Source organism: Pinus tabuliformis, chromosome 3_1, assembly GCF_031772625.1.
Source record: "Pinus tabuliformis cultivar Carrire ecotype Pingquan chromosome 3_1, CPIR1, whole genome shotgun sequence".
NCBI classification, from domain to species: domain Eukaryota; kingdom Viridiplantae; phylum Streptophyta; class Pinopsida; order Pinales; family Pinaceae; genus Pinus; species Pinus tabuliformis.
Genome location: NC_142301.1, coordinates 401,864,008 through 401,882,809, shown reverse-complemented (window position 1 = coordinate 401,882,809; position 18,802 = coordinate 401,864,008). Strand labels below are relative to the sequence as shown.

Below are 18,802 nucleotides of genomic sequence, written 5' to 3'. Positions count from 1 at the left end.
TGGTTGATCTAAGTGAGTGCAGATAGTGAAACATGGTGTACTAGAAGGAACCATGAAAAGCATGATGGAAATTGCCAAAGAATTCTTCGAAATTCCCGTGGAAGACCGAGCATGCCAGATTCAATAGAGGGTAAATAAAAGAAGTCCAAACTCTGGAGGAACGATATTGCAACAACAAGAAGTACTTATCTTGCATATGCTTTTATACAGAGAGATCGCAGGCAACTACGCTATGAAAGTGAGAGCTCTGATTTTAAGGCTGCTGGCTGCCATTTTTGAAGCTCTAGGTCTCGATTCTAGTTACTTAGACAAAATCTTCGAAAAACACACCCAACTCATGGATATAATGTACTATCCTCCATGCCTGAAACCAGATATTACTCTTGGCACACCACACCATTCAGATGCACGTGGCATCACTATTTTAATGCAAGGCGAGGTTAGTGGTCTGCAAGTACTCAGAAATGGAAAGTTGGTTGCTGTAGAACCCATACCCAATGCTTTCGTTGTTAATATGGGAGATCAACTACAGGTCTTTAACAAGAGCAAGAGCAGATCCAATACTTTATTTCCTCCTGAAAATTTGACAATGTTATTGTTAATGCTAATGCTAATGCTAATAATTTATCAGGTTGTGAACAATGGGAATTTGACAATGTTATTATTAATGCTAATAATTTGTCAGGTTGTGAGCAATGGTAGATTCAGAAGTGTGGAACATCGAGCAGTAACAAATGCATCTGCTGCACGTATATCAATTCCTACGTTTTATGGCCCCTCGGATGATGCCTTCATTGCCCCTGCAGCGTCCCTGGTTGATGAACAGCATCCGGCTCAGTACAAAGGATATAAGTTTGGAGAATTCATGAGAATTTTCTGGAGCCAGGAATTAAAGAATAAGACAGTGTTGGACCATTTCAAAATCGAATATACAGAGAACAACGGTGAATGAAATTTGTTGTTGAATTTGATTTAAGGAAGCCATTATCAACATTATCACTATCACTCGACCATCCAATAACCCTGTTTCCCTTTGGATGAATAAAAGATGATTACATAGTTTTAACTATTGAACATATTTTATTTTCAGTTCCAATCTTTGCACATTTAAACCTACTCTCAACCATCAAAAAACCACTGGTCTAGCCTAAATTACAACACAAAACAGCACCGACCTATCTACCGCTAGGAAACTAATTGGCCAATTGCGTGTACGAGAGCATTGACATGCTTTGACATGTGCCTTATGTGAAGGCATTTAGTGCTCAAACAGTAGAACCAGCCCAATGTTACCAAAGTATCGATTCGAAACAAAACATGCAGAAACCCATTACACAACATTAATGACAAGTACGGCAGTCACAGAACAAACCCTACGATACAGAGACCTGACATAAAAACCCAACCCCCTTATGCAGGGGACCATTACAAAATAGTTGAACCCAAAAAAAGTGTCTATGTGACACCAGAAACCAAAACTATTTCGTGAAACGTGTCATTTTTAAAAATACTTACGGAAGAAACCATAACAATGAGATAGTAAAACCGTATAGTGCATATTCAGATTGCAATTACAGAGATCAACAGAGAGCTCATCGAGAGCAACAGAGATCCAGATCAAAAAGCAGACAAGTTTACAGAACATCAAATACCAAGCCCAGGGACAGTTACCAGCATATAGCTCTACCATCAACAGGATTATTACATGGTCTTTGAAGAAACCCAAAGAAGCAAATAAACAAAAATAAAATCCACCGAAACCCCTCAAAAACCCTAACAAAACCATTGATATAGCCTAAAATTCGAACTTTGTACATTATGGGGATGGCCCAGACCTTGTAAGGATTCTCATTTTCCACTCTGACTTGTCTTCCAAAGCCTGCAACTCTTGTGAAATCTTCACTACTTGGGCTAACTTGTGCACCGCTACAGCCATGCGTAGCACATTCAGAAAATTGAAAACGATGCCAATTGGCTCTTGCCGTGAATTTGAACGACATAATCAGAATTTATAATTATTCTTTTAAATTCTTTTGCTATTTATTAAACGCAATTCATCCTCTCTTTCGATTTTGAAAATTAAAAGAAAGAGAGTAAAAAATAGTAGTAAAATTGTATAGTGTATATTGGAAACTTTAACATGGGGATGTCTTTTCAATTCATTTGCAGAGATCTACACGCACGCACTTAAATGTTCACTCTTCTTTTGCCCATCATCCGATATCCTATTTCTGGTGTGCGAGTCGAAGCTTAGTTTTTCACAGCAATAGGTAGGTGCCACTGCCAATTTTACAGCACTCGAGAAAGAAATATGTCGTCTACAATGGAAGAAGTCCTGACCCAGGATGTGAATGCTGTCGAAAAGCTGTTGTCCAATGGAATAAATCATCTTCAAGTTCAATATAGATATATCCTGCCTCCCAGTGAATGCCCCCACCAGTCTGAGGTGTCTTACTCTGAGAGCATTCCGGTGGTGGATCTCCAAGACCTGGATGGCCCCAATAGAACAAGGGTAGTTGAAGAAATCCGCCATGCATGCGTGGAAGATGGCTTTTTCCAGGTACATCATACTTTAATCCCCCTTCTCTTGCCAGTGCTTTTCTTTTAATATCTCTGGATTCTCCTCTACGCACACCAAAAAGGCCCTATGTTACAAATTAATCTTGCCATGGATATTCTAGAATATTTCTTATCAGTTTTCTATTCTTGAAGTTTTTGAAGCTATTACTTTCAGAGTTGTAGGATTATTTAATCTATATTTTTAATGTCAGTCTGATGTGTTAATAAGATCTAGTGGCTGGTTCAAGTTTCATATCTGAGGGTATGCACTATTATTTTTTATGGCCACATATCTTCTGGTTGATCTAAGTGAGTGCAGATAGTGAACCATGGCGTACCAAAAGGAACCATGAAAAGCATGATGGAAATTGCCAAAGAATTCTTCGAAATGCTCGTGGAAGACCGAGCATGCCAGATTCAATAGAGGGTAACTAAAATAAGTCCAAACTCTGGAGGAACGATATTGCAACAACAGCAAGTACTTATCTTGCATATGCTTTTATACAGAGAGATCACAGGAAACTAAGCTATGAAGGTGAGAGCTCTGATTTTAAGGCTGTTGGCTGTCGTTTCTGAAGCTCTAGGGCTCGATTCCAGTTACTTGGATAGAATCTTCGGAAAACACACCCAACTCATGGATATAATGTACTATCCTCCATGCCTGAAACCGGATATTACTCTTGGCACACCACACCATTCAGATGCACGTGGCATCACTATTTTAATGCAAGGCGAGGTCAGTGGTCTGCAAGTACTCAGAAATGGAAAGTGGGTTGCTGTAGAACCCATACCCAACGCTTTCGTTGTTAATATGGGAGATCAACTACAGGTCTTTAACAAGAGCAAGAGCAGATCCAATACTTTATTTCCTCCTGAAAATTTGACAATGTTATTGTTAATGCTAATGCTAATGCTAATAATTTATCAGGTTGTGAGCAATGGGAATTTGACAATGTTATTATTAATGCTAATAATTTGTCAGGTTGTGAGCAATGGGAGTTTCAGAAGTGTGGAACATCGAGCAGTAACGAATGCATCTGCTGCACATATATCAATTGCTACGTTTTATGGTCCCTCGGAGGATGCCTTCATTGCCCTTGCAGCGTCCCTGGTTGATGAATAGCATCCAACTTGGTACAAAGGATATAAGTTTGGAGAATTCATGAGAATTTTCTGGAGCCAGGAATTAAAGAATAAGATAGTGTTGGACCATTTCAAAATTGAATATGCAGAGAACAACGGTGAATGAAATTTGTTGTTGAATTTGATTTAAGGGAGCCATTATCAACATTATCACTATCACTGGACCATCCAATAACCCCGTTGCCCTCTGGATGAATAAAAGATGATTACATAGTTAAGATGATCACATAGTTTTAACTATTGAACATAATTTTATTTTCAATTCCAATCTTTGCACATTTAAACCTACTCTCAACTATCAAAAAACCATTGGTCTAGCCTAAATTAGAACACAAAACAGCATTGACCTATCTACCATTAGGTAACTAATTGGCCAATTGCGTGTACGAGAGCATTGACATGCTTTGACATGTGCCTTATGTGAACGCATTTAGTGCTCAAACAACAGAACCAGCCCAATGTTACAGAAGTATCGATTCGAAACAGAACATGCAGAAACCCATTACACAACATTAATGACAAGTATGGCAGTCGCAGAACAAACCCTATGATAGAGAGACCTGACTTAAAAACCCAACCCCCTTATGCAGGGGACCATTACAGAATAGTTGAACCAAAAAAAAGTGTCTATGTGACATCAGAAACCAAAACTATTTCGTGAAACTGCTATCGATCTAACAGAAGTTATGCTTGCATTGATTCTAGTGGTTATGCTGCTGGATCTCTAACTGCTCATGCTATATGCTGCGTATGAAAAAAACAATTATATGGTTATTGCAAAGATTAGTTCGCCCTCAAATCATTATACCATGAACTGACCTTATAAATCTCAAACACAAGAAGCAAATATTATAGCAGGATAAACCCCAGAATGTTGCTCAAGAAACCACTTACTGTAGTCCCAGTTGTTATTTCTGTAGCGAAATAGTTAAAACATATTGAATTTTGAAGGCAAGGTTCTACACAAGCCTTCTGAAATAAACCGTAAGAGATACAAATGAAAACAGACCCTGATGAGTATGTCTGAGATTCTTATAAATTCTTTTGTAAAAAAGAGAAATAGAAAAACCAAAACAAACCCTGATGAGGAATTGATCACCTGTTCAATATTTTAAAAAAGAGAAGGATAACCTGAAAAGGCTAGGGTATCTCGTAGAATCTGATCGCCCTAGTGTCACGTCCCCATCCATATATCCATAATTTTTTTTTTTAAAAGTTATACATATCAACTTACCTAAACATAACGCTCATATGACTTTCCAATCATTATACCCATAACCATGCCAATCTATATGCCTACAAGTGCACTTTACCTTTATTTTTCAATTATCAAAACGTTTACATAAGCATGAGCAATTATTAAACATATACATAAGCCTGAGTGTCTTAATGTATATATGCACAACTGTTTACGGATATACATATTCGATCTGCCTTTCTATATACATACATCACAGAGTTAATATATCCCATACTTTGGATTTACTCTACCCATGACAATCTGCTCGAGATATTTTCCAATGGTTAATGGTGTGGACTTGATGTCCCGCCGCAGTGCCTGTTGACAACTCATCCTACCATAAAAGCGGCAGTACTTCCAGGGCAGGTGGCATGACCTGGTTTCACCAGCCACGTGATGCTTTGGGATTGCGGACTTTGGTTTTATCGCCACAGGCTCCCGCCTTACCTCGACGGCTCAGATCAAGTTTGGTGATCAGAGGGTTGGAAATTGTCAAGGGTTTTACTAAGACTTTTAAGTGAATTCAGTTTGTCATTGTCTTCATTTGGTGCCGCGGCCTTTGCGGACCTGGTTCGATGTTCCTTCCACGATTCGATACCAACTCCCTTGTGCTTCCAGACTGCAACCCTCCAGGGTTTGTCCTCCTGCTCAGCATCGAATCCTCGCAGGTAAATTTAGTTGACAGTCCTTGGTTAAGTTTTGAAGTTTTTGTTAACCCGGAGGTAACGCTTACAGTTTTCTCATAGTTTCCTTGTCGAGTTTGTATCGCTGCAACCTGCTACGCTGCAGATCGATCTATGGCATTCTCTCCAGCGGCGCATCTCACCGGTATTACATGGGTATGTTATGACTTTTCGTACCATGCCCTGGTTTATAGTGATTAGAGGTTTCAGTCTAAAGCTGTCACATATAATTTGGTATGAATCTTTATTGTTTCAGCACAGATTCCTTGCTTCCATTGTCGGTTATTCCCTGTGGGAAACCCTTACAGCTGCCTTCGCTGCATACGACGGAGAATCCTCTCTTGCGAGATTTACGCTTGTAGACAGCCTCCGGCTCTGTCGTGTATGTTCAATCTTTACTATTAATTATCAGGCCGTCCTGTAACAACTTGATATTGATTGTATGGTCCATATAATATTTGGGGTTTAAGATCAGAACCCGTTTAGTTTTATGGGGCTTGACCCCCTTTTGAATGTAATGATATATTTATATTTGGACAGTGCTCCGTCGAAGTTGCTAGTATTTGCAACAGTACATAGACATTAAGCCTTCGGGCATTTCCTGTGTTTTAATGGAATTTTCATTTGGTTGCCGATTTTGCAAATAGATATGTGGGTTATATTTTACTATGGCATTACTTGCTCGCACGCGGCCTCTGCCTCGGTGTTACTGGGTTATGTTGACAATTTTCAGCTCACGCTCTCTACAACTTCTAAGGTTGCATACTATCATTCTACATGATATGTCTCGGTGGCTGTTCAGCGTCTGAACGCTCAAGCCCTTTCCTTAAGGAATCCCGCGGGCTTTCATGCATAACTTTTTACAGTTCATCTGTTTAATATGAGGGTTTGTAATTTTATTTGCATGCATCGCCTTTCGACCATACTAAGAATAATACCCATCACCGTGTGCATGCACAGGTTCTCTGCTATGATTAAATCATCTCTCACAATTATTTACTTCAGTTCTCGGGTTGGCTTAAATGTTTCTTTTTCTGGGCTACATGCAATGTGTAACGTACATTTAACACCACTGTCCTGCCTGTACAACATCACACAGTTCTTTCACTTGTTTGCATTCCACCAGTGCACGGTTAAGACCTTGGCACAGGTTCTTTGTTGGAGTCTTTTTATGCAGTGAATACCGTGACCCGATAGTAAATATTTGGAAGAATATAACTATTCTTTGTTTTATAAGTTCGCCCGTTTAAGAATACTCTCTACACAGAGTCATTAAGTAGTTTTGCACAGGTTAATGTCTGTTTTTGTTATTAACTACTCCATTATTCGGAACTGTTTCCAACCGCAGTCGGCTTTTTAGCTCAGAGTGCTAAGTCTGGATGTTAATGATCTTTCCCAAATCTAGACTCGGGATTCAGTCTTTTGGTCTGCGATGTTACGTTCTAAATGCATTATTTTTCTGTCGAACGGAAGAACTCTGTTAATGGAAATGAATCGAGACGGTTACTTGTAACCAGTGCTCAGACTCAGGCTACCTACTCCTATACAGCCTTACACAAACTCTGTAACCTTTACTTGACCCGGGTATTATCCCCGTCTGTCCATTAACTAACAGTTTTCTACCTCAAGTTCACAAGGTACATTCTTTTAACAGTATCTAGGAAAAACAACCGTCTTTTCCTATTCAAGTTACTGCAACTTTAATACATTTTCATTTTTTTTTTTTTTTTCTATCAGGGACTACCAGTTTGGAACCGTACCTGATTTCCTCTGTCAGGAATGGTTTTTGTTCAAACAGAAGGTCACCTGAGCTTAATTTCTGCTCTCCTCCCAGCCATGAGATCAATCCCTCAGACGGAATTCTCCCCCCGAGCCATCCTGCAGGCCTCCAGCCCTCAACAGGATTTGTGCACTCCTTGTGCCAGGTTATCTGGTCCTAACCAGACTTAACCTTCCTTTTTCTTCTTTTTCTTTCCTCCTCTTGGAGCAAGATTAATTTTTCCTCTCTCTGTCCTCACGCTCTTTTTCTCCAGACCAGCATCCCCTCGTTCCATTTTACAGGAATCAAGAATCGGTTCAATAACTGATTCAAGAATCAGTTCAACAATTGATTCGTAAGTTTTTTTAATTTAGAATTACTTTTTACTCAGGGTAGTTGCAAATAGGGATATGACATACTCCCCCCCTTAACAGGAACACCGTCCTCGGTGTTCATTTCTTGTTGGAACTTTAGATTGTATTCAAGGTATAATCATCTAATCCATACACAATGATGATCCTTCCTCTTTGGAATCCAAGATTTCATTCCAATTAATGATAATACCCGAAACAGTAATGATATAATCATAAGAAATATCATTAGTTATAAGCATCAATAGTCATAAGCATTCGTAATTGCAAAATATGCTTGCCACCACCTGGCCCTTATTCATCCATAATAAACAATTCTGTGTCACTTACCATAGCTTACCATCTTATGCTTTGAAAATCATGAATACTTTCATGTAAGCCTTTTGATTGAGGTTGGACAATTCTTCAACCTTCCATGGTAAATAGTTCCTGTAATATATGACTAACAAATTCAGCCACATTAGTCACTATATTTTGAGTCAAATGAGATACTTTTGACTAGCAATCAATTATGCAATGTTAGATGCTTTCTAAATCACAGTACTTTTACAAGTACTTAAAGAGCACTAACACTAATCATCAAATGATGAATCACTGCACACTGAACGAATTCTCACTAAAGACATTCGTGAAGTACTTCGAGAAGTACCAAAAGAGCACCTAGCCCTCTAATCCTCAAAACAGTCAATCACTGCATTAAGCAAGAATTGTCTTAGCTCCCACTAAGATGTTCACAACATTAATAACACAATAAAGGAAATAAGATTCCATTTATTCTTTATTGAGCACTAAGCTCATTTCTTATTAAAGGTGCATAACATATTTTACACATCTATATGTAAAATTCCTTTAGCCATGAGTCCACAATGGACTAAAGAATTCCCAATCCATGGCAATTGGTTCTCACAACCAACTCGAGTCATTTTCACATCCAGATAATTTCTTTGATAGAGACCTTACCAGGTCTAACATGGAATTCCACTGGCCAACCAGCTCAAGAATTCCAGGGAGAGGGAATCTGGGCAGACAAGTACCATCAACCCCTCCGGGCAAGTAGCTGCCATCAACCCAACTCCGGGCAGACAAGTACCATCAACCCCTCCAGGCAGGTAATTGCCATCAACCCAAGGCATTCCAGCCTTTCACAATCCGGGCAGACAAGTACCATCAACCCCTCTGGGCAGGTAACTGTCATCAACCCAAGGCATTCCAGCCTTTCACAATCCGGGCAGACAAGTACCATCAACCCCTCCGGGCAGGTAACTGTCATCAACCCAACTATCTGCATTGTCTGGCATGTTAAATTTCTCTTTTATTACTCTTTCCCAAAGTAATTACACAATGGATCATATAATCATTATCATTACAAAATAAACATGCATGTACACCATGCATTTACACTTATCCCTCGTCATGGGTCCACAACATCAAGATTGATGGGAAACTTAGCCATCATACATGTTGTATGCATGCAAATTTTCCAAATAACATAATTCATGCATATCGTATAACATCATTCTTTCTCATTTATAATTGCATTTCATATTGCAGCAATTTATGTGATGAGTTTTCTTGTTGCCATTAAGCTACTACTACTTAATTCCATCAGCAACGTTAGTTACAAATATGCATCAGTTAACACGTATTCCATTTCCAAGAATGTTCATGCATACCATATTGTCATGTATAAAGCATATGCAAATACTCATTAATGTATAAATGTCAACAACAGTTGAGTTAATACTCTCATCATTCCCAATTTTGCCATAGTCTGTTGTTCCAATTCAAATCATCATTAATGGAGTATTATCTTACGTTTACTATGGCTAGCTTTAGTCATGCATTGTTAGTGTAATTAAACATAATTTCTCTAACATATAAGAACATAAGAACATAACTCTTATGTCACAATGACTATTCTTTGTGCATACTATTGCTTATCCTATAAGCCCTTCTTTAATGTATGCAACACTTATTCCCTTCACTAGAAGACCACCATCATTTCATACGACAAACCACATACCTCTTTCTTAAAGGAAGTCATTTTAATCCTCATTTCTCTATCTTCCGATGTGAGGATTTCTCAAGATTCCCTTCCAAGAAATTATTAAAGGTATCTATCTTTCGGCATAAAAATCAAGATACCAAACAAGGTTTACTTAACCTTTATGCATCAAAATCAAGCAATCAACACAGCTCATCCAACACGACAATCTCTCCAAGAGATTATTATTTCAAGGAAGCTAACATGACCACTTTTTCTAAGTACACACAGACTCATAATTCCAAAGTCAAAATAGCTACCAATATGCAACATGTGTTCTCCTAACACAATTATTTTACTTTAATGTACATAGTTCCTTTCATGAAACAAGTAAGACTTTTTGGTTCTTGTATGAACACTATTCTAATGTGTCTTTAAAGGAAAGAACCTCTATTTCCATTTTCAAGAATTCTCATAAAATCCTTTATCTTCATACATGAAGTATGCACACTCGTTTAGGGTAAAACTATATTTATGTATATATATAATATACTCTTTCTTCGAAAAAGTTAGAAATGAATATCTATGTGCCTAGAAGCACATCTGTAGCTAACTTTTTCATGCATCTAATGCATAATCATTTCACTAGAGCTTAGAACTAACTAGAATCATAATGCAACTAACACACACACACACACACACACACACACATATATATATATATATATACATATATTTTCCAAGAAGCTTTTATCAATAAAGATACATATTTTAATTCAAGAAAACTTGACCACCTTCCATGCTATGTCCTCAGGACATTTATATGCCTCATCCTCTTCTCTCAAGAAGATACTTTGGCTATATTTAGCAAGGATTTTATTCCAAGAAAAACAACGAGAGACAAACATTTCTCTCACAAAACTCACATGTAGTCCGACTAGGAGGAACTACCTATTCTTTTCACTAAGAAGCATATAAAATAACCAATTCTTTTACTGCAAGTATTATCATAAGAAAACATATAAACAGTCAATCTTTAACTGCATGCCTTATCCCATTTTCTTTACCAAGAAAATCTATAAAAGAACCATTCTTTTATTGCATGCATTCAAATACTTTCTCTACTAAGAAATCATGTAAAACATTCATATGTGTTCTTCAAGAAAGGGGACAAGACACTCATCTTATCCTTGGATCAACATGCATAACTAACAAGTTAAACCACCCTTACCGAAAGCAATGGCTCTACTTTATGCGATTAGAAGCATAATCTCCTAAGTGTCACACACGCACCAGAGTTACCACTTGATGCTAGATGCAACATCTATCATAACAGTACTATGTGTCCATTTCAGAACAATGACTTCAAAGAAGCATTACGAAAATCATTAACATCAATACACTATAGTTATCATTTTCCAACTCCTTAAGCATGGTCAAGGGAATACTCACATGCACATCAAGCACTATCTAGTCATTTCTAGACTTAGAGTTTTCTGCAAGATTCTGATACCCAAGCTTGCTCTATCTGGTCATCACCAGGCTTAGCGATTTCTTTTCCCATCTCCGTCTGTCCCTACAGCACGGTCTTCTTCCTTCTCCTTGCTTCCTTTTCCTTTGGAAGCATCTATAGCTGGGGAAGGTAGTTAGAATTTACCGACAACTGTGTTAACACAGGTAGTCTATTTATGAGTAATTATCATATGTAATTATACCATGAATGGATCCTAGAAATGTTACCCACCGAACATGCCTCTCCAATTAAGTTCTCACTGGAAAGCAACATGCATAAGAAATCCATCATTCCCATGGTAGAGATAAATTCAACCATCATTAAGGCTCCAATGGTTTTTATCTCTCAACAAGTAATGATAAACACATACCATGCTAATGGATTTCACTTGATTAGAGGGTAATCATCATTAAATCTATTAAGACATAAGCATATACTATTCATCATGCATTCTCATGGTGAATAAAATTAAGAACTCTTCTCGTGCACAACTGGACTATAGCACCGAGAGAGTAACAAAAATAAAATCTTCATACACACATTTCATGCATGCGACATCAATCAACCTTCACTTGGTTACGAACTGTAACAATCTTAGTTCAATTGAATTAATGCATATAAGTTCTATGGGTTAGTCATACAACACTAACCAATCTCAACCACCAATCGTCTTCATGCATCCATGACAAGACTGATTCTAAAGTTAGTTATGCCAATTAAGTCTCGCTGCTTGACTCATTGCATGCTTTCAATATCTAAAGGGTTCTTCTAATGTCCTTTTTTTAACAATTTTTTCATCCTATTCAAGGATGTTCCCCTAAGTTTTGTTCATTGTAACTTCAATTTGTTCCTTAAATACATCATTGTTATTGCCATATTTGCAAATCAAACTTGGTAGTTGATTGTCACTTTCGTCAATGAGTGTTCAATATCGTGCTTAAGTGTAATGAGTACTCAATATTGTTCTTCGGTGTGACAAAAGTTTCATTGTCTTTTATCCTCATCAGGAATTTAACGTTATGAACGTGAGTCACACCTAATGCCAAAAGTAGTGTACCTCATAAATGAATGTGTGAATGATTAAACTCGTACCTGAGTTAATGCCTACTGATGGCGTACCTCAATAACCTTTCCACTTACCAATTCCCAAAGGCGCCAGTACTGCAACCTTTAGCTCTGATACCATTTGTCACGTCCCCATCCATATATCCATAAATTTTTTTTTTAAGAGTTATACATATCAACTTACCTAAACATAACGCTCATATGACTTTCCAATCATTATACCCATAACCATGCCAATCTATATGCCTACAAGTGCACTTTACCTTTATTTTTCAATTATCAAAACGTTTACATAAGCATGAGCAGTTATTAAACATATACATAAGCCTGAGTGTCTTAATGTATATATGCACAACTGTTTACGGATATACATATTCGATCTGCCTTTCTATATACATACATCACAAAGTTAATATATCCCATACTTTGGATTTACTCTACCCATGACAATCTGCTCGAGATATTTTCCAATGGTTAATGGTGTGGACTTGATGTCCCGCCGCAGTGCCTGTTGACAACTCATCCTACCATAAAAGCGGCAGTACTTCCAGGGCAGGTGGCATGACCTGGTTTCACCAGCCACGTGATGCTTTGGGATTGCGGACTTTGGTTTTATCGCCACAGGCTCCCGCCTTACCTCGACGGCTCAGATCAAGTTTGGTGATCGGAGGGTTGGAAATTGTCAAGGGTTTTACTAAGACTTTTAAGTGAATTCAGTTTGCCATTGTCTTCATTTGGTGCCACGGCCTTTGCGGACCTGGTTCGATGTTCCTTCCACGATTCGATACCAACTCCCTTGTGCTTCCAGACTACAACCCTCCAGGGTTTGTCCTCCTGCTCAGCATCGAATCCTTGCAGGTAAATTTAGTTGACAGTCCTTGGTTAAGTTTTGAAGTTTTTGTTAACCCGGAGGTAACGCTTACAGTTTTCTCATAGTTTCCTTGTCGGGTTTGTATAGCTGCAACCTGCTACGCTGCAGATCGATCTATGGCATTCTCTCCAGCGGCGCATCTCACCGGTATTACACGGGTATGTTATGACTTTTCGTACCCTGCCCTGGTTTATAGTGATTAGAGGTTTCAGTCTAAAGCTGTCACATATAATTTGGTATGAATCTTTATTGTTTCAGCACGGATTCCTTGCTTCCATTGTCGGTTATTCCCTGTGGGAAACCCTTACAGCTGCCTTCGCTGCATACGACGGAGAATCCTCTCTTGCGAGATTTACGCTTGTAGACAGCCTCCGGCTCTGTCGTGTATGTTCAATCTTTACTATTAATTATCAGGCCGTCCTGTAACAACTTGATATTGATTGTATGGTCCATATAATATTTGGGGTTTAAGATCAGAACCCGTTTAGTTTTATGGGGCTTGACCCCCTTTTGAATGTAATGATATATTTATATTTGGACAGTGCTCCGTCGAAGCTGCTAGTATTTGCAACAGTACATAGACATTAAACCTTCGGGCATTTCCTGTGTTTTAATGGAATTTTCATTTGGTTGCCGATTTTGCAAATAGATATGTGGGTTATATTTTACTATGGCATTACTTGCTCGCACGCGGCCTCCGCCTCGGTGTTACTGGGTTATGTTGACAGTTTTCAGCTCACGCTCTCTGCAACTTCTAAGGTTGCATACTATCATTCTACATGATATGTCTCGGTGGCTGTTCAGCGTCTGAACGCTCAAGCCCTTTCCTTAAGGAATCCCGCGGGCTTTCATGCATAACTTTTTACAGTTCATCTGTTTAATATGAGGGTTTGTAATTTTATTTGCATGCATCGCCTTTCGGCCATACTAAGAATAATACCCATCACCGTGTGCATGCACAGGTTCTCTGCTATGATTAAATCATCTCTCACAGTTATTTACTTCAGTTCTCGGGTTGGCTTAAATGTTTCTTTTTCTGGGCTACATGCAATGTGTAACGTACATTTAACACCACTGTCTTGCCTGTACAACATCACACAGTTCTTTCACTTGTTTGCATTCCACCAGTGCACGGTTAAGACCTTGTCACAGGTTCTTTGTTGGAGTCTTTTTATGCAGTGAATACCGTGACCCGATAGTAAATATTTGGAAGAATATAACTATTCTTTGTTTTATAAGTTCGCCTGTTTAAGAATACTCTCTACACAGAGTCATTAAGTAGTTTTGCACAGGTTAATGTCTGTTTTTTGTTATTAACTACTCCATTATTCGGAACCGTTTCCAACCGCAGTCGGCTTTTTAGCTCAGAGTGCTAAGTCTGGATGTTAATGATCTTTCCCAAATCTAGACTCGGGATTCAGTCTTTTGGTCTGCGATGTTACGTTCTAAATGCATTATTTTTCTGTCGAACGGAAGAACTCTGTTAATGGAAATGAATCGAGACGGTTACTTGTAACCAGTGCTCAGACTCAAGCTACCTACTCCTATACAGCCTTACACAAACTCTGTAACCTTTACTTGACCCGAGTATTATCCCCGTCTGTCCATTAACTAACAGTTTTCTACCTCAAGTTCACAAGGTACATTCTTTTAACAGTATCTAGGAAAAACAACCGTCTTTTCCTATTCAAGTTACTGCAACTTTAATACATTTTCATTTTTTTTTTTTTTTTTTCTATCAGGGACTACCAGTTTGGAACCGTACCTGATTTCCTCTGTCAGGAATGGTTTTTGTTCAAACAGAAGGTCACCTGAGCTTAATTTCTGCTCTTCTCCCAGCCATGAGATCCATCCCTCAGACGGAATTCTCCCCCCGAGCCATCCTGCAGGCCTCCAGCCCTCAACAGGATTTGTGCACTCCTTGTGCCAGGTTATCTGGTCCTAACCAGACTTAACCTTCCTTTTTCTTCTTTTTCTTTCCTCCTCTTGGAGCAAGATTAATTTTTCCTCTCTCTGTCCTCACGCTCTTTTTCTCCAGACCAGCATCCCCTCGTTCCATTTTACAGGAATCAAGAATCGGTTCAATAACTGATTCAAGAATCAGTTCAACAATTGATTCGTAAGTTTTTTTAATTTAGAATTACTTTTTACTCAGGGTAGTTGCAAATAGGGATATGACACCTAGACTCCGCTTCACACAGTTAACCAAGTTCCAAGCATTCCTGAACCTCCTCCTCAAAAAACAGTGGAAACCTCGAAGAAATTAAAAAGCCCCTTTTCAAACTTAAAAAGCGACTTTTGTTTCAAACTTCAAAAAATTGAATTGACTTTGTACTATTCTACCTTTGATTTCTGTGTCCTGTACACATTCTCGAAACAAAAAGGGTCCTACGTTTGACAGGCGCAATGTCTCTTTTATCACCTGTTTCAACGCACACAAAGGTTAGGAGGAACTTTTTAATATGCCAGTGAACCTCAAATAAATCTGAAATGGTCAGGATCTAAAGATCATTACACTTCGTGTAAATTCCATGGATTTGTAGTCCTCCCAGTTTAACATCTTTTCCTGTTTCTGTTTTTTAGCGAGAAGGATAGCTTTGTGTTCTCTTTGCACAATATACAGTTTAAAAAGGTTATTTTGATCCAGACATGTAATCCATACAGTTTTCTTGTTTACAAAATTAATTTTTGTATATGAATTGTAACGGTAAAATTAATATAAATTTGTCAAAAAATATGCAAACTTTATCTTAATTATCTTTTAGAAAATTATGCTTCAAATTTTTTTATCAGTCCATATTAACTTAGGTCTGCACATCTATCATTGAATTATATCCACACTATTATGATATTTGCAATAATAATAGACAGGACTGATGAGACTGAAACAAAATTTGGAACTTACCCTCAGTTGTTGAAGAGCTTTGGGATTCTCTGTGAGATACTAAACAGCCATGGTCATTGCGATGGAAGTGGTATCATATCCTGCCAAGAGAAGTGCAAAGAGGAAATCGACGATGACAAGATCGCTAAACTCCTCGTCGTCATGATCTGCTTGATACTCCAGCACTTTATCCAGGAAGTCCGTGTTAACAGACCTTCTTCCCAGCCTTTTTCTCTCAGAAATAAATATTTGTTAGAGTCTTGGTCACATGATCTCGGCCCTGCAATATTACTTGAAGCATTAAAACTGCAAATACATATAAATGAGTCGACATTATCAATAACAATAACCATCTAACATTTATAATAAAATTAAAATCTTTCAATAATATATTGATTATTTAAATAAAGGAGCAGTTACAGTGATAGAAAACTATTCAAGTTAAATCCAAAAATAATTTATATAATTAACGTTGATCATAATTATAATTAATAATATACCAATCAAATAATAAATAATATAACGTTGTCGACAGAATTCAATGTTAAACATTCAAACCAATTCTCCGTCAATTAAATACCTTCTGTTTAAATTATTTTTTTCCCTCGTTCCATTTTTCCTGAATTAAACTAAACGATATTACATTTAAATATTTTTTTGATGTTTTTTTAAGTTTGGTAAAATTATATTTTGATTAGGTTTAATATATCATTTTAATTTGGGAATTAAACAAGTGACTTTATTGTGTCTAATATATCATTTTAATTGGGGCGGGATATTGAACAGGTTACTTCACATTAAGAAATGTTTTAATAGATGATTTCACATTAAAAAATATCTTAAAAAACACCCAATCACCATCTATCTAATATCATATAAACTACCTTATTTCATACTAAAAATAAACATCATCATCCTCATTTTAATTAAAGTAAATTAAAAAAACCAAACTGTTTTTTTTTTTTTTAAGAAATTATCCCTCTCCTTATGGAGAATTATGGTTGCTGTCAACAAGGTTTCCACAAAAACCACTGCTCATCATATTCAGAATTACGTTATAAAAATTCTCAGAATTAAGTTATACAAATGACATTATGGAAAGCAGATGTGAAATGAAAGTAATTTGCAACAAGTTATACCAGGGATGAGCATCACAACAAACCAATCTCCAACGCTCCGAATATAATTTTCAGCATCAGGGTTAATAAGTTAATTTAAGTTTACATTCCAGAGAAGTCTGGATCTGAGAAGGATTTTGGGAAATGTGGTCTCTGAACTTGCCATGGAAAGATACAAGCACGAAGAATTCTCCTGTAAAAAACTGTGAGGACTCTACATCTACACCATGATTTTCAAGTTCCTCCAGAATCCTCCACATACATCTCGGCCCTCTTTGGCTAGTGATGTTAATAATTGCTTCCCTCCCATAAAACTCCACGGCAATTTTAATCTCCATGTTTTCGTTTGCTATTTTCCCAGATTGGATTGCCAGCAGATGGTCCCTCTTTCTCTTCAGTTGATGCATATTCTCCTCGAGCTTCCTAATGTAATTGATGGTTTCCTCAAATAATCCGCATCTGTCAAGCTGGATCAACATCAACAAACAGAAAATAATTTACTATTAAACATTTTTACACATTTTTTTCGTAGTGAAAAGAAAAAAAACATTTTTACATACAATCTAATACCTTGACGGACAGTATGAGTCCTGGAAGTTGTGTAATGGTGTAATTACCTTGGCAGGAGAAGCGGGCAACAGAGATTCCAGTTGTGTACACAAAGATTTCATTCGTTTCCTGCGCAATTGTTCTGCATATATTTGGCTTTCTTTACTAGAAAATTTCATCATACGATCCACATCTTGCCATACTTTTTCTTGAAGATCATTATATTCCTGCAAGTTAGCTAAATCTACTTCAGACGGACGCTTTCTGGAAGTAGTAACTTGGCAGTCGACCTGCCGATCACATTGTGAAACGTTTGAATACACTGTTGTGCTTGCAGGAAAGGAATGCGAAAAGAGGCAATCGGAAGCCATGATTAATTCTCCAAGACTGAGGCCGCTTGATACTCAGAGCATACAACCAACTGATGAGCGAGTGGTGTTATATATTGTGATCTGAAGTGCCTTGAAGCGTGTCATACCTCACACACACGATTTCGGTATATTGTGAGGATGACGCTCCTTTGACTGCGACAGGGACAAGAAATGTTGAAGTATTTTATATGAAGCGAGTAGAAAAAGAATCACACGTGAGAATATTACAATCGAGCACGTGTTTAATAAGTACTGCACAGTGCACACCGTCCACGGACTAGTGTGTGTTTTCGGAGACCGGGGCCTTGTTGGCGTAGCCGCGTAGTACGCGGTATCCGGCCGCAAGAAGGGCTTTTCAGGGAACTTTCAGATTTTGGTCGGTGGATAACCGTGTATTTTGGATACTTGAAACTTCAGAGTGAAAGTTCCCTGACTTTCGTTAAGAGATGGTATTTCGAATCCAAACCGTCTATTAAATTCCCTTCTAACGAAATTAAACATTTTAATTAACTTTATAACATGTGAGTGGAAGTTGAAACTGTATTGATGAGTAAAAGGTATTTCATTCATTGTTATCATTATAAACACATATACCTATCTTACTTTCAAAATTTAAAATATAAAAGGTATGGTATAAGTATACTATTATCACTTTTAATTTTAATGATATCAAGGACAAAGCGAAGTGCCAA

At 37.7% G+C, this 18,802-nt stretch overlaps 1 protein-coding gene and 2 pseudogenes across 1 annotated transcript; 2 read left to right on the top strand and 1 right to left on the bottom strand.

Annotated features, from left to right (window-relative positions):
* Positions 1-232: 232 nt before the first annotated feature.
* Positions 233-952, top strand: LOC149187428 (protein DMR6-LIKE OXYGENASE 1 pseudogene; annotated as a pseudogene).
* A 1,371-nt stretch (positions 953-2,323) lies between these two features.
* Positions 2,324-2,983, top strand: LOC149187427 (protein DMR6-LIKE OXYGENASE 2 pseudogene; annotated as a pseudogene).
* Positions 2,984-17,137: 14,154 nt separating this feature from the next.
* Positions 17,138-18,201, bottom strand: LOC149187426 (uncharacterized). The gene is made up of 2 exons (XM_089412810.1): positions 17,808-18,201; positions 17,138-17,657 (listed from the first exon to the last, which is right to left on the bottom strand). Exons 1-2 carry the CDS (start codon positions 18,108-18,110, stop codon positions 17,274-17,276), a joined length of 687 nt encoding a protein of 228 aa, XP_089268936.1. The 5' UTR covers positions 18,111-18,201; the 3' UTR covers positions 17,138-17,273.
* Between the last annotated feature and the right edge of the window lie 601 nt (positions 18,202-18,802).

Bases quoted from the DNA above. Each gene is read 5' to 3' on its own strand.
- LOC149187426 (XM_089412810.1), bottom strand. From the start codon at position 18,110: ATGGCTTCCGATTGCCTCTTTTCGCATTCCTTTCCTGCAAGCACAACA. The intron at 17,658-17,807 runs GTAATTACACCA...ATGTTGATCCAG, and splicing joins TGCCCGCTTCTCCTGCCAAG to CTTGACAGATGCGGATTATT.